The sequence below is a fragment of the Pinus tabuliformis genome, chromosome 5_2 (assembly GCF_031772625.1).
Source record: "Pinus tabuliformis cultivar Carrire ecotype Pingquan chromosome 5_2, CPIR1, whole genome shotgun sequence".
Lineage (NCBI taxonomy): Eukaryota > Viridiplantae > Streptophyta > Pinopsida > Pinales > Pinaceae > Pinus > Pinus tabuliformis.
This window is the reverse complement of record NC_142306.1, coordinates 813,078,708-813,102,317: the sequence shown is the minus strand read 5'-3', so window position 1 is coordinate 813,102,317 and position 23,610 is coordinate 813,078,708. Positions and strand designations below refer to the sequence as shown.

The window sequence follows — 23,610 nt, the reverse complement described above, 5'->3', positions numbered from 1 at the left end:
ACTCCCCCTCTGAGTTGTTAGGCTCACTGCTTGGTGTTGGAATTGTATCTTCTTCATCACCGCTATCTAACATCACCTCAATATGGTGGACTTTTCCCTTACAACTTTAGCAGAGTTTCTTCCTTCTCAACTCAACCCAAGTCTCGTCATCCAACCTGTCCTTCCCAACCGACTCTCTCTGAAATGGCTTCTTATCTCTTTTCTTCTGAGTGATGGGTGGTTTGGATGTATATTTAGCTTTAGGCACTACATCTTCCATGATTCGTGTCCTAGTGATGGCATTTTGTAAGGTGGTTGGTTTGATGGCCTTGACACAGCCACACAGGGGTTCCACTAAACCTTCTATGAAGAGCATGATCAGCCTTTATTTAGATATGTCTGTCACCATAACAGATACCTCTTGAGCTGGAATTCTGAAATGCAGACATTTGGTGTTTCAATCTGCTTGAGTTGTGCTAGCTCCCTAAAGTGTATCACTGGATCTTTCCTATCAAATTGGTTTATCAATATGTGTGAAGTCCACATAAGAAGTGATGCTAGAATGTCCCCAGGTGACCAATCTGTGGTACCACCATTCATGAGCTTCTCCTTCCAAATGAAGGGCGCGAATTTAATGGCCTTTGCTTCCAACATTGGGTTAAGTTGAAAGTAAGTGTCTAACTTTTGTACACAAGACCTTGGCAAGTATGTGGATGACCCATCAAAAGAAAAGATGGACAGTTTCGCAACCTTGTGCAGTAGATCAAAGTTCTTCTATGTGCCCATACTATGATCCCTAGGTCTGTTTATGTCTTTAATGTTATTGAACTCCATAAAGGTAAATAACTACTCAAACATCCTCTCCCAATGACGCATACTCTGAAAAATATTGTGAAGAATATTCATTATATTCTATAGGTCTTTGGTTTACAGCTCCCTGGCCATCTAGACACTGGGGTAGTAGAGGTCTAGGGGTCCTCCTACAGGTTGCCACTGTGTTAGTTTGTGCGTAGATGTTAAAAGGACCAGGACTATGAATATAGCTACTTTCTGCTAGGCTATCGATACCTCCGTTAGATCCATTACCACCATTGTTACCCACATTACTCAAATTTGCCAAAATCTGGGTAAGAAATTGGGCCATCTGTTGTTGTCCCAATGCCATTAGTTGAGCCATTTGTTGTTTCCCTTGTGCCATTTTTTGTTGCCCTCTTGCTAGTTCCCCCAAGATGTCAAAGCGGTTTAATCTCTAGTGGCTACTCTTCTCTATCTGCCATGACTGAACTGTGGGTCCCATTCTTTTTCCTTGCTGTAACAGCTTCCCTATCCTCCAGGAGCATACGGAAGCTCTAATAACATTGTAGTATTCCTCTTAAAGGAATTACCCTGAGAGTTCAATTCTGACTTAGGGTTTCAAATAAACACATGACAGAGTTGTATCTTATAATAGTTTTGCAGCACTTCTTCAATCTATAAAACGCTGACGATTATTACATGCACAAGAAGTATAAACAAGAATTTAAACAACAGTTGATTCCACCAGCAAACACTATAATATAGGACTGGTTCAACACAAATCATAAACTTATAAAGATCAATAGTCTTTCAGTAGGGTTATCAAAACATGGTTTTTAAGCTTACAAATTATAGTCGCCCCTTTTGCTACCACAAAATCATATCCGCAGGCCTTGTTGTCGCCTTGCACCCTTATTCCCCATTGTTAGCTAAGTATTTAAATTATTTAATGGGACTAAATTTACCCTTAATCCTTCACTATCTCATGATCGTGACCCTTTTGCGCACTCAACGCATCAAAGGAAAGATTCTTGGCCTTTCACTACCCAGATGGTCAAATTGTTTCCTTATGAAGACATTCATTGCCCAGAAGGTCAGTCTTGTTGCCTCAAGAAGGCACTTGTTGCCCCATAAAAATCAGATTGTTGCCTCAGGAAGACATGTGCTGCCCAAAAAGGCAGTCTACTGTCTCATTTTTACACTCACTTCCCTAGAAAAGTCATATTGTTGCCTCAGGAAGATATCTGTTGCCCAGAAAGTCAGTCTGCTACCTCAAGAGACACTCGCTTCCCCAGAAAGTCAAACTGCTGCCTCAGGAAGTCACTCCTTGCCCCATAAAGGTAATTTGTTGCCACAAATAGATAAATCTCAGCCTTTTGCTGCCTCAAATTATAACTCGGCCAGAATTTGGTCCTGTAGCAAGAAAGATAGGAGGATTGGCTAGGGTGGAATCCTTCACCGCCAAAACCAATCAGAGAAAAGGGTCTTAAAACCTTCCAAGAGCCCCAGCCCAAAATCAGAAAGAATAACAATCCATGATGATAATAATGACTCTCCTTCCTTCCTTTTATAAATTCTCTTTCCTACTACATTCAATTTTCATTGACTTGCAAGTTTCACTCCATTTGCCCCAAATTTAACTTTTATTATCTAATGTTCCCTAAGCAACATTAAATAATAATTAGCCCCGAGGGTTACCTCAATTGGTTGAGTTCTCATCGTTAAAGCACCTTGCTAATGGGAGGTCATGAGGTCAATTCTCCTTAACGCACTCGGGGTTAGGCTCTGCTAATAAGCCGATTGAATGTGATCCATTCAGATGGATCCACCCAGATATTTCATCAATAATAAATAAAATAAAAAACATTAAATAATAATTTCTCGTTTTTTAAATGACTATAGCCTACATGGTTAAATACCCAAAGCTTTACAAATTTGGGAAATAGCTTGGGTCATTTTCTGGATGCGAATTATTCTTTCTGTGAGACTTGTGATAAGTCTATTGCTAGGGTGTTGGTGTGTCTGGATCTGCATAAAAAGCTTCATGCCACAATGAACATTGTGAAGGGAGAGGTGTGGCTACAGGATTTGGATTACAAAGGGCTTCCTTTTCATTGTAGGAGGTGTCACAAATTCGGTCACTTGGTGAATAACTACAACCTTCCATTCAAGATGTTTTCCAATGAGGCGAATATATCCAAGAAGAAGAAGACTGAAGGGGAGGTTTCAGGTGTTGTCCTTGTGGAACCCTCAATTGACAATGGTTGGGCGTAGGATCCTATGACAACCGTATCAACCATTCCTAGTTCGATGATGGTGTCTCACTCGAGGCCGTTGTTAGAGGCTTCATCGTCGAGTCATGCGGCAAGGATTGATTTGTCACATGTTGTTTCATTAGATCTGTGTAATTTGATTTCCCTACCCTTTGAAAATTTATATATTGGTATATGCAATGATTCATTGAATTTTGGGCTCCATATGTGTTTGGTGGCAAGTTCTAGGAAACCTTCTATGCCTGTTATTTATCCTCCACTTCAAAAGGCTCCTTGCCCTTTACCTTATGGATCTCAAGGCTATACTTCTTCATGGGCCTCTATTTTATCTAGTTGTTCTGGGGATTCGTGGGATGGTGATATTCTTAAAAATGTGAGATTTCATTTGGTGATCTCGGGTATTGGGGTCCCTTCTGGCGGTTTGGGCAAGATTTCACTGCATGAATCTTCGAGTAAGGGATGGGGGAAGAAATCAAACATTTCTTTGGCCAAAGCCAAGGCCTGTGTGGAACTGGCTTCGGGTTGGCAATCATCTATTGATCGGGCAATTAGAGCAATGAAAGCCCTTCAAGAGGTTCCCTTATCAAGACTTTATCTTTTAATTGTCGTGGGTCAACCAGCAATCCCAAAAAACTGCCTTTAAAGAGACACTTCCTTATGGAATGTCTGGATGTGATCTTTCTACAAGAAACCCTAGGCGAGGGAGACTGCATCATCAAATACTTAGAATCCTCTAATCCTCTTTCCCTTCTTGACGGTTTATTGTTATTGATGTTTGTGGTCATTATGGAGGTTTGGCCCTAGGCTGGGATGTCTATAAGATTCAGGCTCTCAATTTTTGTAGTGTTCAATCCGGGTTGGGGTGGGAGGGATATATGTTAGAATTAGACCATATGATCACATTTATCAATATATATGGTCAGCATGATGATAGGGTTGCTTTCTGGGATTTTTTTATATGATAACTCTTTTCTGAGGTCTATGAATTTGATCGTTGGTGGTGATTTAAACTTCTCTTTGGGCATTGTGGAGTCATGGGGTCCGCGTTGCAAGGGTTGACCCCCTCACCGACTTCTTTTTGCACCAGATTTCTTCGTTTAATTGATATTGCCACTACTCAGTTGAAACCCACTTAGAGTAATCAAAGGGTGGGGGAGGATTGAGGCTTGATTGGTTCTTGGTGGTTGATTCTACCCCTCAAAATTTTGCACTTATCAGGCAATGGGTTGGCTTTGGTGATATATTGGATCATTGCCCAATATTTTTCAAGATCAAAGGAAATTCTCATAAGCCTACTAGCCCCTTTCAAATGAATGCTAGTTGGCTAAAAGATGAGGATTTCACAGTTTTTCTTAAGCAAAATTGGCGCCCTTATGATGGCAGACTTGGTGTTTATTGTCCCAGTCAATTTGAACAAAATCTTAAATATATTAAATCTTTGGCAAAGGATTGGGTTGGTTCTATTCATAAGCAGGAGGAGGAGAAATTACTAGTTGTTGAACTTTTGATCGAGGCTTTCTCTGACTTGGGGTCCGATGGGTTTCGGTCATAGGAGTCCCGTGAGGAATATCACAAACTTGTGTCTAGGAGGAAGGAGATCCTGGCAAAAGAAGAGACATGGCATCTCAAAAGCAGGGCAATATGGTTAGATAGTGATGATGAGAACACTAAATTTTTTCATGCCTATGCTAAAGGCAGAAAAATTCAAAACACTATTTGGGTCATATCGAATGAGGAGGGTAGTGATGTTTCAAATTTTGAAGGCCTTGCAGATATGGGCATATCTCACTTCCAAAATATTTTCCATGAACCTCTGGGGGTTAATATTGCTGAGATTATTTGGGTAGCACTACCCTTCACCCGCTTTGTGGATGATAATGAGAATCAGGAGTTGATGGGGGATGTCATAGAAAGGGAGTTAAAAGCGGCCTTAGCTAGTTTCTAAAAATATAAGAGTTTGGGCCCTAATGGTTGGGTTGCAGAACTTTTCTCATCCTTTTTCAAGTTTATTGGCTCGGACTTGCTTTGGGTAGTAAATGATTCTCATCATGAAGGTAGAGTCTTCCCTGCTTTTAACTCGACCTTCATTGCCCTCATTCCTAAGGTTGACAATCCTATGTCTTTCGAGGATTTTATCCCTATGTCCTTGTGCAACTGTGTATATAAGCTTATATCTAAGGTGATTGCTCGTAGAATCAAAGCCTATACTTTCTAAGGTTATTTCTCAAGAGAAATTTGGGTTTCTTGCTAGGCGCCAGATCCATGTCGCCATTAGGGTGGCTAAGGAGAGTTTACACGGTGTCAATTTGTTGAAGTTAAAGCGTGCTATTTTTAAAGTAGATCTCTCTAAGGCGTATGATCATGTTAGTTGGTTTTTTATTAGACTTCTTCTTACACATGTGGGTTTTGGCTCATGGGTTGTCTAACTTCTATCCCCTTTGATGTCTTGATTAATGGATCTGCCTCAAACTTCTTTCAAGCTCATTGTGGTCTTTCTCAGGGTTCATCCTTATCTCCACTTTTGTTCTTACTTGTCATTGAAGGACTTAGTCTTATGATTAAGGATGTTGTTAGAATAAAGAATTTTCAAGGTGTGGTTATTGTCCAGCTGTTATCAATCGCTCACTTATTATTTGTTGATGACATACTAATTTTTTGCAATGGTTCAACACGTGATATGGATAAAGTGGTTGAGATCTTGGCCCTGTTTGGTTCTGTGACAAGTATAGTGATCAATGCTAGGAAGTCCTCCATTGTTGTTCATAACTTGGAAGAGAAGGAGATTGGTCATATCTGCTCTATTTTCCCCTTTGAAATTTTGGAGTTGAATACAAGATTTAAATATTTGGGTTTCCACTTAAAACCAAATTGTTATGACAAAGTCGACTTGCAATGGTTATTAGCTAAGCTGGATAAAAGGCTCCCATGTTGGTGCTTTAAGTGATTATCACATGCGGGCAGATTGGTTCTAGTAAAATTTGTTCTAGACGCAATTCCTATATATTAGATGTCATTGGCTTCGATACCTAAGGGCATTCTGCAGAAAGTTCAGAGGCTTTGATTTAAATTTCTCCATATGAAATCCAATGAGGTCGGAACCACTCTCAAACATCCTGAGTCATTTCATGCTAATGTTAAAAATTTAAGTAAAAGGATGAAAATGAAGATTAAGGAGAATGTCACTTTTACTTTAAGAATTTAACATTACCATGAATCACATATCAATAACAGGGCCATAGGCTTGATCATTAAGTCGCCCCACTCAAAACTTATTTGTTTCTTTGAAAAAAATTGCATTTGGAACATCACTGCAAAAAAAGGCTAAACGCTGCCGAAAAGGTAGGGAGAGTTTTTTCTAGGGAGCGCGCGCCCGAAAATGCTCCATCCACGGGAGCAAGAGGGGGGGGAGGGCTCCCCCGCAACCCTGTTATTGGCTAAGCTGGAGAAAAGGCTCCCATGTTGGTGCTTTCGGTGGTTATCACATCAACATGCACGCAGATTGGTTCTAGTAAAATCTGTTCTGGACGCAATTCTTGTCTATTAGATGTTGTTGGCTTCGATACCTAAGGGCATTCTGCAGAAAGTTCGAAGGCTTTTCTTTAAATTTCTATGGGAAGGTTCTAAGGAACAATTTATTTTGCCATGGATTCGGTCGAGCAAATTGGCAGTTCCAAAATTCCTTTGGGGTTGGGGTCTCAAAAACATCTTTCTATTCTCAAAAGCACTCGCTTCCAAGTGTGGTTGGCGACTTCTTTCCACTCATAGTCTATGGACGAAGGTGATTATCCATAAATATATCACACCTTAATCTTTGGATGATTGGGTGAGGTATCCATTCAATCCTCGGCATAATATTTCAATATGGCGGGCAATATTCAATTCATTTCAGTTGATTGCAGTAAGGGTGGATGCATGCCAATGATATCCATTTTCGAATCATGTTCAAGGTGGAATGGTTACTTGATAAATTATGGTATGTTCTATGCTTAGAGAAATTTACTTCAATTTCTTCTTATTAGCCCAATGTCAATTATCAGTATAGTAACCACATTAACATATAAGTAAAATGTTGATAGAACATAAATAAAATCGACAGAAGACAAGCCAAGACAAGAGACACAAGATGTGGCAGCTAGCCAAGGACAAACCCCAATGCGGGGAAACCCATTGATCAATTCTTATATATTCTTCAATAATTCAGTAGAGAGAGAGATAGTACAATATAACAAATTTGTGATTTTATATCAGCAGCAATATAACACCAACCAGCAAAGTCAAAGTTCGTCAAACAGCGCCAATTTGACCTCAAATCAACCTTGAAGAACTCGGTCTTCAATAGCAAAGATAAGCAACTCAAAATAGCCTTGAGTCAACAGTCAAACAGCAGTCAACAAACAGTACAACCTGCAGTCAGCCCTAAGCAGTCAAATTGGCACCCAAAACAGAAATGTGCAATTCAAATTTGGTCAACACTAGGTCAACGCACTCCCCAGCAGCTCGGTCAACGATCAGCAGCCCTACACCTTGGTCAACACAGCCCTGAAAGTCAACGCAACCCTAAAAACAAAAATTTGTCCTCCTTCTAGCACGTGTGAGAGCTTAGTTGCTCCTACGCTTGCCCAATCATATTAGGAGAGAGAAGATGAAGAGATGAGTGATGGTGAAATGAGGCACAATGTCTCCTTCCTTTATATGCAACGTTGAGGTTTAGCTGGGGGTGTGCCACACACTTTATCTTGTTGGCCGACCTTGACAGATTGTCAAGAAATACAAATAAATTCATATCTCCATGAATACATGTCGGAATCAGATGATCGTTAGATCAATCCTACACCTCTCGATGAGGAATCCAAGAAAAATATCAACTGCCATAAATAAGATGACCCACATGGAGTTTGGCCCTAGTTGCCAATTTTAACACTCCCCCTCAAGTTTCAACTAGGGAGAACTCCATCTGCTAATCCATCTGTCTATCAGTACTATCTCTACCATCAAATGCACTGCCCTGCATTGCTCTCCTCTGCTCTCCTCTGCTCTGTTGAACTATGAAGAAGAAGAAATGATTGAGGATGTAACATACCATCCCCTACTGACCCGAAGTCAATCCCAGATAACAGAGAGTGCCCAATAGCACTCTTACTAACCCGAAGTCAGTCCCAATGAAGAGAGTGTTTCATACCACTCTTACTGATCCCAAATTAGTTCCAAAAGGGAGTGAGTTATATCACTCTTACTGACCCAAATTCAGTTCCAATTGATCCCAGATCAATGTCATCCTAGCATAGGGAGTACACTAGATACACGATGTGTCCATCGGTACTACTATGGTCCCTATCCTCATTTCCCTACTCATTGGGCCAGATGAGAGGTACTTCCCATGAGTCCCAGACTGCATGGGTAGCATGTCTCAGCAGGAGAAGGATGAACCACTCATCCTACCTACATATCGCCACGGGGTATCACAGGGGAAGGTTGAACCATTCACCTTGTACGCAACGCACCACTAGGGAGGGTGAGTCACCCTATGGTCGTTCGTCGCTCCAAGAAGTACCCCAAGCCCCCCAGAGCTCCCAGAGCTCAATGTATGCATCATACAGGACCCTCATAAGAGGGTCTCTCAACGACTCCGAGTCGTTCTTGGAAAGTCAAGAATTTGACCTTTCCCAGGGGCTTTGTCAGAATGTCGGCGACCTGCTCATCTGTCTCGATATGATGGAGCCTTATTACTCCTCGTTGTACCATATCCCGGATAAAGTGGTACCTGATATCGATGTGCTTGGAGCGATCATGAAATACGGGATTCTCGGATAAACGAATCCCACTCTGGTTGTCACAAAGGATCACGGTAGTATCCAATGTATGTCCAAACAGCTCACTGAAGAGCTTCCTCAACCAGACAGCCTCACAGGAGGCCATACTCGCAGCAATATACTCTGCCTCAGCGGTGCTCAAAGCCACCGACTTTGCTTCCTGCTCAACCAGGAGATCGAGGTAGAACCCAAGGAGAAACATCACCCGGAAGTGCTCTTTTGGTCCACCACACTGCCTGCCCAATCAGCATTGAATATCCATGTAGCCTCACATCTCCGGTAGTGTATCTCAACCCATGAGTGATTGTGCCTCAAAGATATCTCAGTAGATTCTTGGCACCAATCCAATGTGAGTGATGAGGCTCAACCATATACTGGCTCAACATGTTGACTGCAAAACAAATATCCGAACAAGAGTTCACCAAGAACATTAATGCTCCTATGAGTTGACGATACTCAGTAGCATTTCCCAAAGCAGGTCTGGCAGCACTTCCGCATAACTTCTTGAAGTTAAGCTCCATCGGGGTAGTCACGGGCTTGCAGTCCACCATTCTGATTCTCTCCAATATCTTCACTACGTATTTTCCTTGAGATAGGAAAATCTCTCCTGGCTTTTGCCAAACCTCCAGCCTTAGGAAATAGTGCATCAATCCTAGGTCCTTCATCTCAAATTCGGAAGCCAACTCCCTCTTACATTTGTGAATGAGAGGGTCTGCACCTGTCAGAAAGAGGTCATCAACATACAGCACCAGTATGAGAGGTTTATCATCTTCAACCTTAAAGTAAAGGTTTGGATCGGCTTCACTCCTAGTGAATCACAACTTCATTAGGTAGCTATCAATCCTCTCATACCAAGCTCGGGGTGCTTGCTTCAACCCATAGAGGGCTTTCTTCAACCTGCATACGTAAGATTCCCGATTATGAATCTCAAACCCCTCGGGTTGTTCCACGTAGACTTCCTCTTTAATCGAACCATGCAAGAACGTAGTCTTGACATCCATCTGATGTAGGTTCCATCCTTGCGAAGCAGCAAGGGCTATGATCGAGCAGATGGTGGTGTATCGAACAACAGGCGCAAATATCTCATCATAGTCTACACCTTTCTTTTTAGAGAAGCTACAAGCAACAAAACGAGCCTTATACTTTTCAGCACCCCCATCGGCTCCATGCTTTATTTTGTAAAGCCACTTCGAGGTGACAACAATTTTGTCATGGGGTCTGTGGACCACATCCCACACATCGTTCTTCATGATGGACTTGTATTCCTCATTCATAGCATTCTTCCATACTTGATGCTTCACGGCTTCTTCGAACAATGAAGGCTCATTTTAAATGATGTTGCTCATAATGGTCAAGTATCCCTGATACCTAGTCGGCTTCTTACTTTCACGGAAAATCTCTCTCAGTGCAATGTGTCCTTCAGCATCATCAAGTGTCCCCCTAAGCCTTGAGGAAGGTTCTTGCGGAGGGGGATCAATGGGATCCATAAGTTCTTCCACATCGGGCATTGTCTCATCTTCCTTCTCATCTGACTTCCCGGTGTCAGCTTCTTTATCTTTCCTCAGAATAGGAAGATTGTCAACCTTGCTAAGAGCCATATCTTCATCAAAGGTGGCATCATGACTTATCTCGACTTCCCTTTGACCAGCCACATAGATTCTATAGCCCTTAAAAGTTTCGCTATAGCCCACGAAGATTCCCTTCTTTCCAAATGCACCCAATTTGTTTCTTCTCTTTTGGCACATGAAAATATACAGGACTTCCAAAAATTCTAAAATGAGAGACATTAGGTTTCTTACCAGTGAACATTTCTTCGGGAGTTTTGGAATCCAATGCTTGGTGAGGGCATCGGTTTTGAACATATATTGCGGTATTCGCAGCTTCGGACCATGGAAACTTCGAATTCCTTGGATCATGGAGCATGGAACGAACAGCTTCCAAAATCGTACGATTCTTCCTTTCCGCCACACCATTCTGCACAGGAGTGTATCGTGTTGTGGTCTCCCTCTTAATGCCAACTTCTTTGCAAAATTCATGGAACTCATTGGATTCATACTTGGTCCCATTATCAATCCTTAAGATCTTGATTCTCTTCTCGGTTTGATTCTCGATCAAGGCTTTGAAGTGACAGAACCAGGAGAACAGTTCATCTTTCTTTTTCAAGAGGTATATCCAAGTCTTGCAAGGATAATCATCTGTAAAAGCGAGATAATATAAATATCCTCCCAAAGAGTTCACAGGCATCATACCAAATATGTCGGAGTGAACCAACTTCAAAATGTCAAAGGTATTGCTATGGCTTGAGGGGAATGGTCCCCTTTTGAGTTTTCCTTCGGCACACCCCAGACATACACCTTCTTGCTCTACTTTAAACTCAAGCATCTCAGTCACCATTTGTCTCACATCGAGTAGAGCCTTATAATGAAGGTGGGCAAACCTTCGGTGCCATAGTTCAGACTGAAGAGTTGTGTCACAAGACATGACTCCCAACTTCCTCCAACTTGATATAAAGAGTCAACCGGAAACCCAAGAGTGAAAGCATCTTTAAAACTCTTTTTCCACACACGTACCTTGCCATCGATGAAGGCCAGCTTTAGCCTTTGTCTTCCATTGCCGAAATGGACACTAGGTTCTTCTTGAGATCATGTACATATAGGACTTCTTGCAAATGAATTGTGTTACCCTGATTTAATTGAAGAGTAACATTCCCTACACCCTTTACGGGATAGGTGGAATTGTCTCCAAGAATAATCTCCAAGTTTGTCTCCTCTATCAGATTAGAGAGAGCTTCTTTGTAACCGGTGAAGTGCCTAGTGGCACCACTATCAATAAGCCAATTGCCCAACGAGTTCGGAGGAGAGGTAGTGGAGAGGGTCGATATCAGATAATATTCATCTTGCCTATTGTTAACAACATTTGATTCATACCTGGAGTTCCTTGCTTTCTTGGAGGGTTGACCATTTCCTTGATTTCCGTCATTCCTCTTTCCTTTGCCATTGAACCTACGATTCCTTTTATTGTGGTTGGAGTTGCCCCGAGAGTGATTTTGATCATCGTCATGAGATGTGTCCCTCCTATTTGGACACTCCCTCACATAGTGGCCAAATTTATTGCAAGTGAAGCATCTTCCCTTTCTTCCACCCTTTGATTTGGCCTTTCCTTTGAATTTAGATCCAGAATTATTTCTCCTTTTAGCATGAGAGGAGAAAGCAGAGGGGTTGCCTTTGAATGAAGGCATTTTTTGCTCTACCATCCTTGTCTCTTCTTGAATGCATCTCGCCATCAATTCCTCAAATCCCGGAATTCGATCATTGTTGAGAAGAGTGGTTCTAAATACATATCATTCGGATGGGAGCCCTCCAAGAGTAGTGATAGTCAGTTCCCGGTCAGCAATGACTTCTCGAATTGATAGGAGATCATTCTTGATCTCAGTGATCCTCAGGAAGTAGGATTGAAAATCCTCGTCTTTGCCTTTCTTAATATCCTTTAGCTTATTCTTGAGGAATAAAACTTGATTTGCATCACTAACTTTAAAAAATCTTACCAGTCTATCGTAGATCTCCTTTAAGGTGTTCAGCTCATAAACGTAAGCCACTAGGCGCTTGTCAATAGAGTCCCAAATGGTCTTCTTCGCTTTGACTTCACCCTTTGTGTACTTGTTTCTTGTAGCAGTTAGTGCATTTGATGGAGGCTCTATAATTCTGCCTCTCACATAGTCCAACACTTCCTGTTCTTCCAATGTCAGATCAAGAGACATCTTCCATCTGTGATAGTCAGAGTTCTCACAGAGCTTGTCTTCAGCGGGGAAGTGTGATGAGGAACCCATGAAGCCTTTTGACTTTTTCCAACAATCTTCGGTGATTGCTCTTGCTCTTGCTTGGGCTTTGTCTTCACCTCAGCTCTAATACCATGTTAAATTATGGTATGTTCTATGCTTAGAGCAATTTACTTCAATTTCTTCTTATTAGCCCAATGTCAATTCTCAGTATAGAAATCACATTAACATATAAGTAAAATGCTGATAGAACATAAATAAAATCAACAAAAGACAAGCCAAGACAAGAGACACAAGATGTGGCGGCTAGCCAGGGACAAACCCTAATTCGGGGAAACCCTTTGATCAATTCTTCTATATTCTTCAATAATTCAGCAGAGAGAGAGAGATAGTACAATATCACAAATCTGTGATTTTATATCAGCAGCAATATAACACCAACCAGCAAAGTCAAAGCTGGTCAAACAGCTCCAATTTGACCTCAAGTCAACCTTGAAGAACTCAGTCTTCAACAGCAAATATAGGCAGCTCAAAACAGCCCCAGTCAACAATCAAACAGCAGTCAACAAACAGTACAGCCTACCATCAGCCCTAAAGGCTAACCTGTCAAAGCCGGTCAACGCTGGTCAATGTGGCACCCAAAACAGAAATGTGCAGATCAGATTTGGTCAACACTGGGTCAACGCACTCCCCAGCAGCTCGGTCAACGGTCAGCAGCCCTGCACCTTGGTCAACGCAGCCCTAAAAGTCAACGCAGCCCTAAAAACAGAAATTCGTCCTCCTTCTAGCACGTGTGAGAGATCAGCTGCTCCTACGCTTGCCCAATCAGATTAGGAGAGAGAAGATGAAGAGATGAGTGATGGTGAAATGAGGCACAATGTCTCCTTCCTTTATATGCAACGTTGAGGTTTAGCTGGGGGTGTGCCACACACTTTATCTTGCTGGCCGACCTTGACAGATTGTCAAGAAATACAAATAAATTCATATCTCCATGAATACATGTCGGAATCGGATGATCGTTAAATCAATCCTACACCTCTCGATGAGAGGAATCCAAGAAAAATATCAGCGGCCATAAATAAGATTACCCACATGGAGTTTAGCCCTAGTTGCCAATTTTAACATTACTTTTTCTTGATTCTCTGTGATCTGCACAAATATGGCTTTGTGATTGGGAGGATGAGTTGGTGTGTACTTTTGCACCACATGGTGTTTACACCCCCAAACTAAGTTATTTGCGCCTAGTTCAGATGATCATAATCCTGCTCAAGCGTGGTAGTGGCGGGTCTTCTGGAAAACAAAGTGTGTCAAAATCAAAATTGTTGGTTTGGTGTATTATAATTTATGACTGGTAAGGTGCCCACCTGGGACGTCATGGAGTGCAGGTATAAAATTGGGCCGGGTTGGTGTGCCTTGTGTAAAAACAATGTGGAATCTTCTGATCACATTTTTATTTGCTGCTCTTTTGTTGTGCAGGTTTAGGGTACTTGTCTTTCTTTGCTGGGGCCGGGCTGCCAATGGGTCGGCTTATCCTTCGCAGCCACTTGGAAAGACTGGACTAAGAACAGGGGAACTTCTGCATTTCTTGCGCTTCCTATTATCCTATGTTGGGGCATTTGGATTGCCTGCAATGGAGCTATTTTCTTCAATTCGTCGTCTCCCTAGAAAAAGTTGTTGCTGATAGTTTGGCCATTCTTTCACATTTATTTCAATCCAGGTTTTCTCTGAATGGCAGGTCTGTTTGTATTGAATCTCCGGTTATTACAAAGCCTTGGGGCTATTTTTATGGCAGTTCCCAGGGGGAAGTGCCTCCATGTGGCAGTGGCTTTGTTCTTCATCTTGCTGAAAATCACTCTTTTCATGTAAAAATGGGGGTGGGCAGGGTGACAAATAATTCGGCAGAGGTTACTGCATCTCGTGCTCTTATTACATTTGCTGTTGAGAAAGGAGTTTCTCACCTACAGTGCTTTGGTGTTTCCTTATTGTTGTTAACTGGGTTAACATGACACAAAGTTGCAAGAATATTATGCTTGTTCATATTGTGGAGGACATTCAACGTATTAAACATTTTTTCACATCTTTCACATGCTGCCATGTTTTCATGGAAAGGAACGGGGTCGCTGAAGGTCTTTCTAAGGAAGGCCTGCTCATGGATCCAGAACTATGGATGGTGACAGAGTTCCAGGGTGAAGATCACTATCAGTTTTTTCATCAGCCGTACATGGATAGGCTACTTTTCAATATTATTGCATGATCTATATGCTAGTTTTATTGCTGCTTTGCAGCCCTTTTTGTATGTTTATATAACAGACTTTGTATGAACCCACATGATTCAGATACTGTACAAACATGAACTTGTATTCATGTATGCTTTTTGATATTTAAGCACTGATTGTATGCTTCAGGTATACAGATAACCGTTATATTTTTTGATAGTTTTTGCCACACAAGGATTGGGGCAGATCCTTGAAGAATACACATGAAAACTGTGTATATACAAAATGTATTTTCCTGTTTTATGAATGAAAATATGGGTTTCTTTTTGCAGGAAAAAAGGTACAACTGAAACAGTACTTAATGGGGGTGGGAGTGCAGCTACTAGAAAAGCATTTCTATTGTTTGATATCAAAAGACATCAAATCTAAAGAAAGCATCAGTAAAAACCAACTACTCTCACCACTTCAAAAGTGGTCTTAGCTCTTTGGAAACTGCCAATGCTTTTTGACAATATGAGCTCCTGCAATATTCACGTTGCATAGTCAATACGTAAATTATTTTAGCTTGATGGATGTTCTAAAAATGTTGCGACATACCACTCTCCTCATTCTTCTTATATTAGAAACTAATGCACTTGATTTGGGCATAAGGAACTATCTAGACCTAAACTAAAAATTGTGAAGGGATAAATAGAAGATACCTGAAGCTCGATTTATTAGTGCCTTCTACCATATTATCTACCAAAGAGCAAAAGCAAAAAATGGGGATACTTGTATATGATACATTGCCCTTTCACGAAAGCTATCAAAATATATATCATTAAGAGAGTCCCTAGGCAAACCTTCCAGTCTATCAGGACACTCCTGAATCTGTGAGAAACTGCTCTTTAGGAATACCCTTCAAACAATACAACAAGCACAAAAGAGGCCTAGGCAGACTGTCAGGATAAATACTAGAGTTTCTACTTCATGATACTCCAAGATCTGTGAAATATTGTACCAACCAAGAGGCTGAGCACAAGACAACCTGGATAAGCTGTCAAGGAGGATAAACTTTGATGACATTGAAGAGATACATCTTTATTCATTAGAAGTTGCATGGCTGCCACTCAAGATTGCACAGGAATTACAATACTTCAATAGCTACAACTTTCGCAAAACTCTTGGATGATGTTCTCTTGATAGATGAAGGGCACGTGTTTGTTCACAGACAGCTCTCTATTTACTCAAGTTGATCAAGCGTTAATGATATGTTTGTTCAAGATTCACTCGTCTACACCAATACAAACACCCCTCCCTCTGACATACAAATGCACAGACAGACATATATTTAACAGATAGAGAAAATTTGAGTATTTTCCTTTGCCTGAGTATGTTTCAATGAGTTCAATGTCTTTCACAAAATACTATTGAGTCAAAATCTTTACAATTGGGAGATTCAGCTATGAGACCAGTGCCTTAGAAATTAATGATCTCAGAAAAAAAACTCCCACATATAAAACTAAATAACCTATGTAAAACTGAAGAAGGTATCTCGCTATGACTCTACAAAAGCGCATACAAATATGGCTGTTGTTCAAGGCAGAGTAGATGCATCACCTTCGCTTAGACTTCATAATAACAAACTTAATCAATTCCAGCAATTTTGGACCTTAACTTCATATTGTGCTTCTCCTGTAGCCACATGCATAAACAACCATCAATTCCTGTCCCTTGTAGGATTCATCGATGAAATACCATCCACTATATATATATATATATATATAAACAAAGGCAAATAAATAAACATTGAAATATTAAAACTGAATGCAAAGAGCCAAATTGCAAGAACTAAAATGAAAACAGAGCAATTATCATCAGTTAAGAGAATACTTTTACAAGAATTCAGATGAGGGAAATGAAGAATCTCTCAACAATCAGATGATTCTGCACACTTGTTTGACTATTTGCAAATTTAAATTAAAGAGGAACACTGAGGCAAAAGACTGAAAACAAAAAGACAGATCTAGCTAGAACTACAAAAATATTGCATGTAACCTCTAATATCATTTTTTAAACAATAACAAGGTAGATTATATTAGCCAAAAATTTGTTAAAGCGCAGAAAAGATACATCCATAAGTTCCAGAGAGAAAATATTGCAAAGGGTTGAGTACACTAGTATGGCCAGACTAGCTGTGCCTCAACCCTAATACTAAATTCCAAAAAAGCCATACAGATACAATCCATAGAAAATGCCATTAGCACCGTAACATTTAGTTGGCATCAAAATATAACAAGCATTGACTCCTAGTCATCTATAATGATCAAATTTTCATCAACAGCTACCCGACTAAGATCAGGCAGTTCAGCTGGGGTAGATTGGGCCGAGAATACAAAAGATATTTTGTGCTCACTACCTTGAGTGCCTGCAGCTGCTGCACTTGAGACTAAGATGTTGCATGTTAATACTTGTATTTTAAATTTGCAATTGCTGTGTAGAGAGAATGTTTATTATAACAACATCCGCATGCATCCTTTATGCCTTTGAAATGCAGCATTCATGGCATGAAAATAGTCTTATAATAGAAATTTTTGAATTGCAATTCATAGTCATATTTTTAAGGTAACATTGTTTCCCGTAGAGTTCTATTGACCCTCAGGTCCAGAAGGGAGTGATAAGGATTGATTTGCCAACTTGTCTGTTGCCCTGTTCAGTTCTCTTAAAACATGTTTGACTTGACTGTGAGGAATCCAAGCAACTCAAAATTATTTTGTAAAGATGGCAAAGCATGGAGTCCAAAGCAAAGGTTTCCATAGCAACATGACAGATGGAGTTATTAAAGTCACCTATTATAATTAGAGATCTAATTGGTAAAAAATCAAGCCAGGACAATGCTTGGAAGAGAGAATACATTTCAGCATGGTTGTTAAAGTATATTCATAGGCTCCACGACTATTTCAATTCTATTTGGTCCTTCGAGGCCAAAGAGAACCCCCCTCCCCCCCACCTGCTACCCCTAGATTTTTCTTGGATGCCCCATCAATGAATAATATATGAGAGTTATGTGAACATATCCAGATCTGAAGTTGTTCTTTTGTGGGAGACAGCTGCTAGAGCTATTTTCCGAGTGCTGGAGGTGAAGTTGAAACCTGCAGACTGAACTGAGAACTCTGTCTGTCTTCATATCTTTTCAATGAATGAGGATTGTGGAGCTTTATAATTTTACTTTTCATATGATCTGCTAAGAGGACTTTAACTTTTTCAGCAACCATTTCAGGTAAAGACAAAGAGTCTTGAAAAATTACCCTGTTTCTAGCTAGCCATATTTTCCAACAGACAAACTTTGGGAGAGCCATCAAAAATTCTTTTGAAAAGAGGTTTCCCATTGAAGGAGACTCTGTAGAGTTTGTTTAGCGATTCAAATAATTGAAGAATTCTTTCTGGCCACTTAAATTGATGGAGAAACCCTTGTACAACCTACTTACAAACATGTTTAGTAAAATTACATTCAAGAAATAAATGCTTGATGCTTTTGATTTCATTGTGGCACAGAGAGCATCTTGATGCACACTTCTCTTGCTGAGATTTTCCGCAGTCAGGGATTTTTTTATGAGCTAAAGTCCAGCAGATATTGATCTTAGGAAGGCTGTCAGGATCCTGAATATTTCACCACAAATTGGAAATGAGAAGTGGAGCAGACATTTGGGATTCATATCCTTTCTTTGCTGTGTAGAAGGACTTTCCCTATCCCCTCTTGTCAGATTCAGAACTTGAAAGAAGCACACAGCCAGCCAATGCCATCTTGACCTAACTGGATAAATACAATATATGTGGAGGGATGGAAAACAAATTCCACCCACACCAATGACCCCAATGATTCCATATTGAGATATCAAGATGGGAAGGCCAACCGGCTTGAGATAGCCATGGGTTGAGAGGGAGACAATATAAGTTTGATTCCAAGGTAGGGTTTCCCAAAATGCTGTCCCTACAAATGTTGATATTCTTTCCACTGAATGTTGTCCCTACAAATGTTGATTTTCTTTCCATTACCTTGTATCCATGTGAGGTTATCTTAGAGTACATGAAGAGCCGCTGTGATTAGTTTCCAGATCTACAACCTTCCTTTTGAGTTGATTGGCCGATTCAATCTTCTACTTCTATCTCCAATTCCTATAATATCAGTTTCAATAACAAAGAGGAACAAATATAATGCAAGGATCCTGAGAAAAGTTAAAAACATTACCACAACAAAAAAAACTATTAAATGTTCAGATCGCAAAAATTTCAAGCAACCAAAGCCGCAAAGATATTCAAATTGGTTAGAGGCAAGCATCATTGTTGGTATTAAAGTAGAAACAACCCTTTTACACAACAAAGCCCATATGGATTCATTGATCGTGAGGAAAATTACAACCAAGAGGATTGTTAGCTTTTGGGTTACTCCAATAGTGTTTAAAACATGTTTGGGGTGTTTCATGAGATTTGGAGTAAATGATGTATTACATTCAATAGTATTGCCAGGCTACTCCAAAAGTGTTTGCACCATGTTTGGGGTGCTTCATGAGATTTGGGGTACATGTTGTATGTTCAACTCCTAGACCATCCATAATGGATTTGTACGTGAAAGATGGTTTGTGATGGATTGACACTTTGGAGATGGCTTGCTCAATGTTTGCTCAACCTTACTTGAGTGCTTGCTTGTTGTACATGAGAGATGGTCCATCATGGATTGAAACATTGGAGCTGGCTCACTCGGTGTTTGCTTGATGTTACTTGAGTGTTTACTTGGTATTCTTCCCTTGGGTATTGGAGATCTCTTGACAGCTTAGGTAACATCCACGTGGAAAGGTTCACTTGCTTGGAGAACACCCTACGTCAAAAGAGGAGAATTATGCATCTTGAGGATGGTATCATGCCCTAAACAGCTTGGGATAGCTTGGATTCTTATAGGGAGGCTTCGAGTTGGCTCAAGAACAATTGGGTTGAGACAGTGCTCATGCAGAAGGAATAGACTCTGTAGCGCACATGGCTTATGACGCGCAATGAAGTCCGTGTGGACTTGTGATGTAGGGGTGTCGACATACCTTGTGTAGCTACATCATCTTGGAGCCCTTATTGTGTACGACACTACCTTTGAGCATGACAAGTGTACCCATGGAGCAAAGCACTTCGCTTGTATGGACCCACATTGTATTGTTTCCCTCCCTTGCCTCCAAGCTCCATATATAAAGATGATGGAGAGAGTCTTTCATCATCATTTTTGAATTTTGATAATAGCTCCTTTTTATGCTCATCACTCATGTTAGAGATGTGATGAAGTGGAGCACACTAGTTATCTTCTCTCTCTTCGATCTTCATTTGTATCTATATGAGTTCATTGTTGTTAAATTATGGTATGTTCTATGCTTGGAGCAGTTTACTTCTTTTCTTCTTATTAGCCATAGATTAGCAATCACATATACATTAAGTAAAGTGCAGATAGAACATTAAACGATCAACAGAAAACAGGCCAAGACAAGAGACACAAGATGTGGCGGCTAGCCAGGGACAAACCCCAATGCAGGGAAACCCTTTGATCAAATCTTCTTTTATCTTCAGTAGTTCAACGGAGAGAAAATAGTACAAAATCAGAGTTCTGTAATTTTATATCAGCAGCAGCAAAGTCAAATGAGTTGAAATTGACCTCCAATATGCTTGGTCAATTTCTGGTCAACTAGCCCTCAAACAGCCTAAAGAAACAGCCCTTGAACAGCCCCAAAAACACAGTCAAACTGTTGTGGACTGAAGTCAACCTGCTGCCCAAAACTAGGGCAGTCAACGCTAGTCAAACCTGTGGACGGATTGCCTTGAGTTTTGTGCCAAAATCTGCAGCCTGCCTAGGAGAGGCAGCCACACCAAAACCGCACCCTTGACGAGTCAATGCTTGGTTAGCGTAGGTCAAAGAGACCTTCGGCAACTTTTGCGTCCTCCTTTCAACATCCTCCTTGCCCTAATGCGTCCTCCTCCTTCCCACGTGTGAGCTACTCCTTGTATAACCCAAAGCCAAGGAGAGAGAAAGAGAGAAGAATGAGTGAGATGAGATGATGAGAAAATGAATCAACCTCTCTTGTATTTATATGATTCACTAGGCATGTGTGCCACACATTTAACTGTTGCCCGACCTTGACAATTTGTCAAGTAAATACAAATAAATTCATATCTCCATAAATACTTGTCGGAATCCAATGATCTTTAGATCAATCTTACACCTCTCAACAAGAGGAATCTAGGAAAAATATCAACTGCCATAAATAAGCGCCCTAGTTGCCAATTTTAACACTCCCTCTCAACTAGGGAGAATTATTTGTTTGATTGTCACTACTATCCCAGCCATCAAATGCACTGCCCTACACTGCTTGGCCCTGCTCTGCTCGAACTATGAAGAAGAAGAAATGATCGAGGATGTATCATACCATCCTCCATTGACCCGAAGTCAATCTCAGAGTGTGTCATACCACTCTCACTGATCCCAAATTGGTATCATTGATCCCAGATCAATGGAGGTCATCCTAGCATAGGGAGTATTATAGATACAACGATGCATCCATCGATAGTACTACTAATGGTCCCTAACCCCATTTCCCTACTCATTGATCAGATGAAAGGTACTTCCCATGAGTCCCAGACTGCATGGGTAGGATGCCTCGACAAAAGAACTAATTATCCTGTCCACAGGAGAACGAATCATCATGTCCAACAGTCGCCACAAGAGAACTAATCATCCTGTTCCACAGTCGCCACGGAGAACTAATCATCCTAGCCCACAAGAGAACTAATCATCTTGTCCTACAGTCACCACGGGGTGTCACAGGGGAAGGTTGAACCTTCCACCCTATACATAGTGCACCACCAGGGGATGGTGAGTCGCCCTGTGGTCGCATGTCGCTCCAAGAAGTACCCCACGCCCCCCTGGATCTCCCAGAGCTCAATACATCATACTCGACCCTCATAAGAGGGTCTCTGAACGACACCAAGTCGTTCTCGGAAAATCAAATATTTGACCTTTCCCAGGGGCTTCGTCAAAATGTCGGCAACATGTTCATTTGTACCGATATGTTGGAGCCTTATTGCTCCCCGCTGCACCACATCCCGAATATAGTGGTACCTGATATCGATATGCTTGGAAAGATCATGAAATACGGGATTCTCTGATAAACGAATCTCGCTTTGGTTGTCACACAGGATCACGATGGTATCCAATGTAAATCAAAACAGCTCACTGAAGAACTTTCACAACCAGACCACCTCACAAGAGGCCATACTAGCAACAATATACTCTGCCTCGACGGTGCTCAAAGCCACCAACTTCTGCTTCCTACTCATCCAGGATATCGAGGCAGATCCCAAAGAGAAACAGCACCCAGAAGTGCTCTTTCGGTCCACCACACTGCTTGCCCAATTAGCATCGGTATAACCATTTAGTCTCACATCTCCGACAGTGTATCTCAACCCATGAGTGATTATGCCACAAAGATATCTCAACATATTCTTGGCACCAATCCAATGTGAGTGATGAGGTTCAACCATATGTTGACACAACGTGTTGACCGCAAAACATATATCCAGACGAGAGTTCACCAAGAACATCAATGCTCCGATGAGTTGATCATATTCGGTAGCATTTAGTAAAACGGGTCCGACAGCACTACCGCTTAACTTCTTGAAGTCAAGCTCCATCGGGGTAGTCACGGGCTTGCAGTCCACCATATCGAATCTTTCCAATATCTTCACCACATATTTTCCTTGAGATAGGAAAATCTCCCTTGGCTTCTACCAGACTTCTAGTCCTAGTTAATAGTGCACCAGTCCTAGGTCCTTCATCTCAAATTCAAAAGCCAACTTCCTCTTACATTTGTGAATGAGAGGGTCTGCACCTGTTAGAAAGAGGTCGTCAACGTATAGCACTAGTATGAGAGGATTGAAATCAGCTTCACTCCTAGTGAATCCCAGCTCCATCAAGTAGCTATCGATCCCTCTCATACTATGCTCGGGGTGCTTGCTTCAGCCCATAGAGGGCCTTCTTCAACCTGCACACATGAGATTCTCGATCATGAATCTCAAATCCTTCGGGTTTCTCCACATAGACCTCCTCTTTGATCGAACCATGCAAGAACGCGGTCTTGACATCCATCTGATGTAGGTTCCATCCTTGTGAAGCAGCAAGGGCTATGATCGAGCGGATGGTGGTATATCGCGCAATAGGTGCAAATATCTCGTCATAGCCTATACCTTTCATCTGAGAGAAGCAACAAGCGACAAAACGAGCCTTATACTTTTCCACACTTCCATCAACTGCATGCTTTATCTTGTAAAGCCATTTCGAAGTGACAACTGCTTTGCCCTGGGGTCTGGGGACCACATCCCAGACATTGTTTTTCATGATGGACTCATATTCCTCAGTCATAGCATCCTTCCATACAAGATGCTTGACAGCTTCTGCGAATGACGAAGGCTCATTTTGGATGATCGTGATCATGATGGTCAAGTATCCCTGATACCTGGTCGGCATCTTACTCTCCCGGAAGGTTCCCCTGGGTGCAATGTGCCCTTCAGCATCATCAAGTGTCCATGAAGGCCTCTTCCTAGAAGAGGAAGGCTCTTGCGAAGGGGGATCAATAGGATCCATAGGTTCTTCCACATCAGGCATAGTCTCATCCTCCTTTTCCTTGGGTTCCCTTGTGTCAACTTCTTTAGATCCCCTTTGAGTAGGAAGATTGTCAACTTTGCTAAGAGCCATA

At 41.3% G+C, this 23,610-nt stretch overlaps 1 protein-coding gene across 1 annotated transcript in view; it reads right to left on the bottom strand.

Annotated features, from left to right (window-relative positions):
• The window catches only part of LOC149161786 (uncharacterized), a 77,586-nt gene that overhangs the window by 34,560 nt on the left and 19,416 nt on the right, over positions 1 to 23,610 (bottom strand). Inside the window, exon 2 of the mRNA XM_089437041.1 lies at positions 16,448 to 16,522. Coding sequence (XP_089293167.1) covers positions 16,475 to 16,522 — 48 coding nt within the window. The 3' untranslated portion in view covers positions 16,448 to 16,474. The remainder of the gene's footprint in view (positions 1 to 16,447; positions 16,523 to 23,610) is intronic.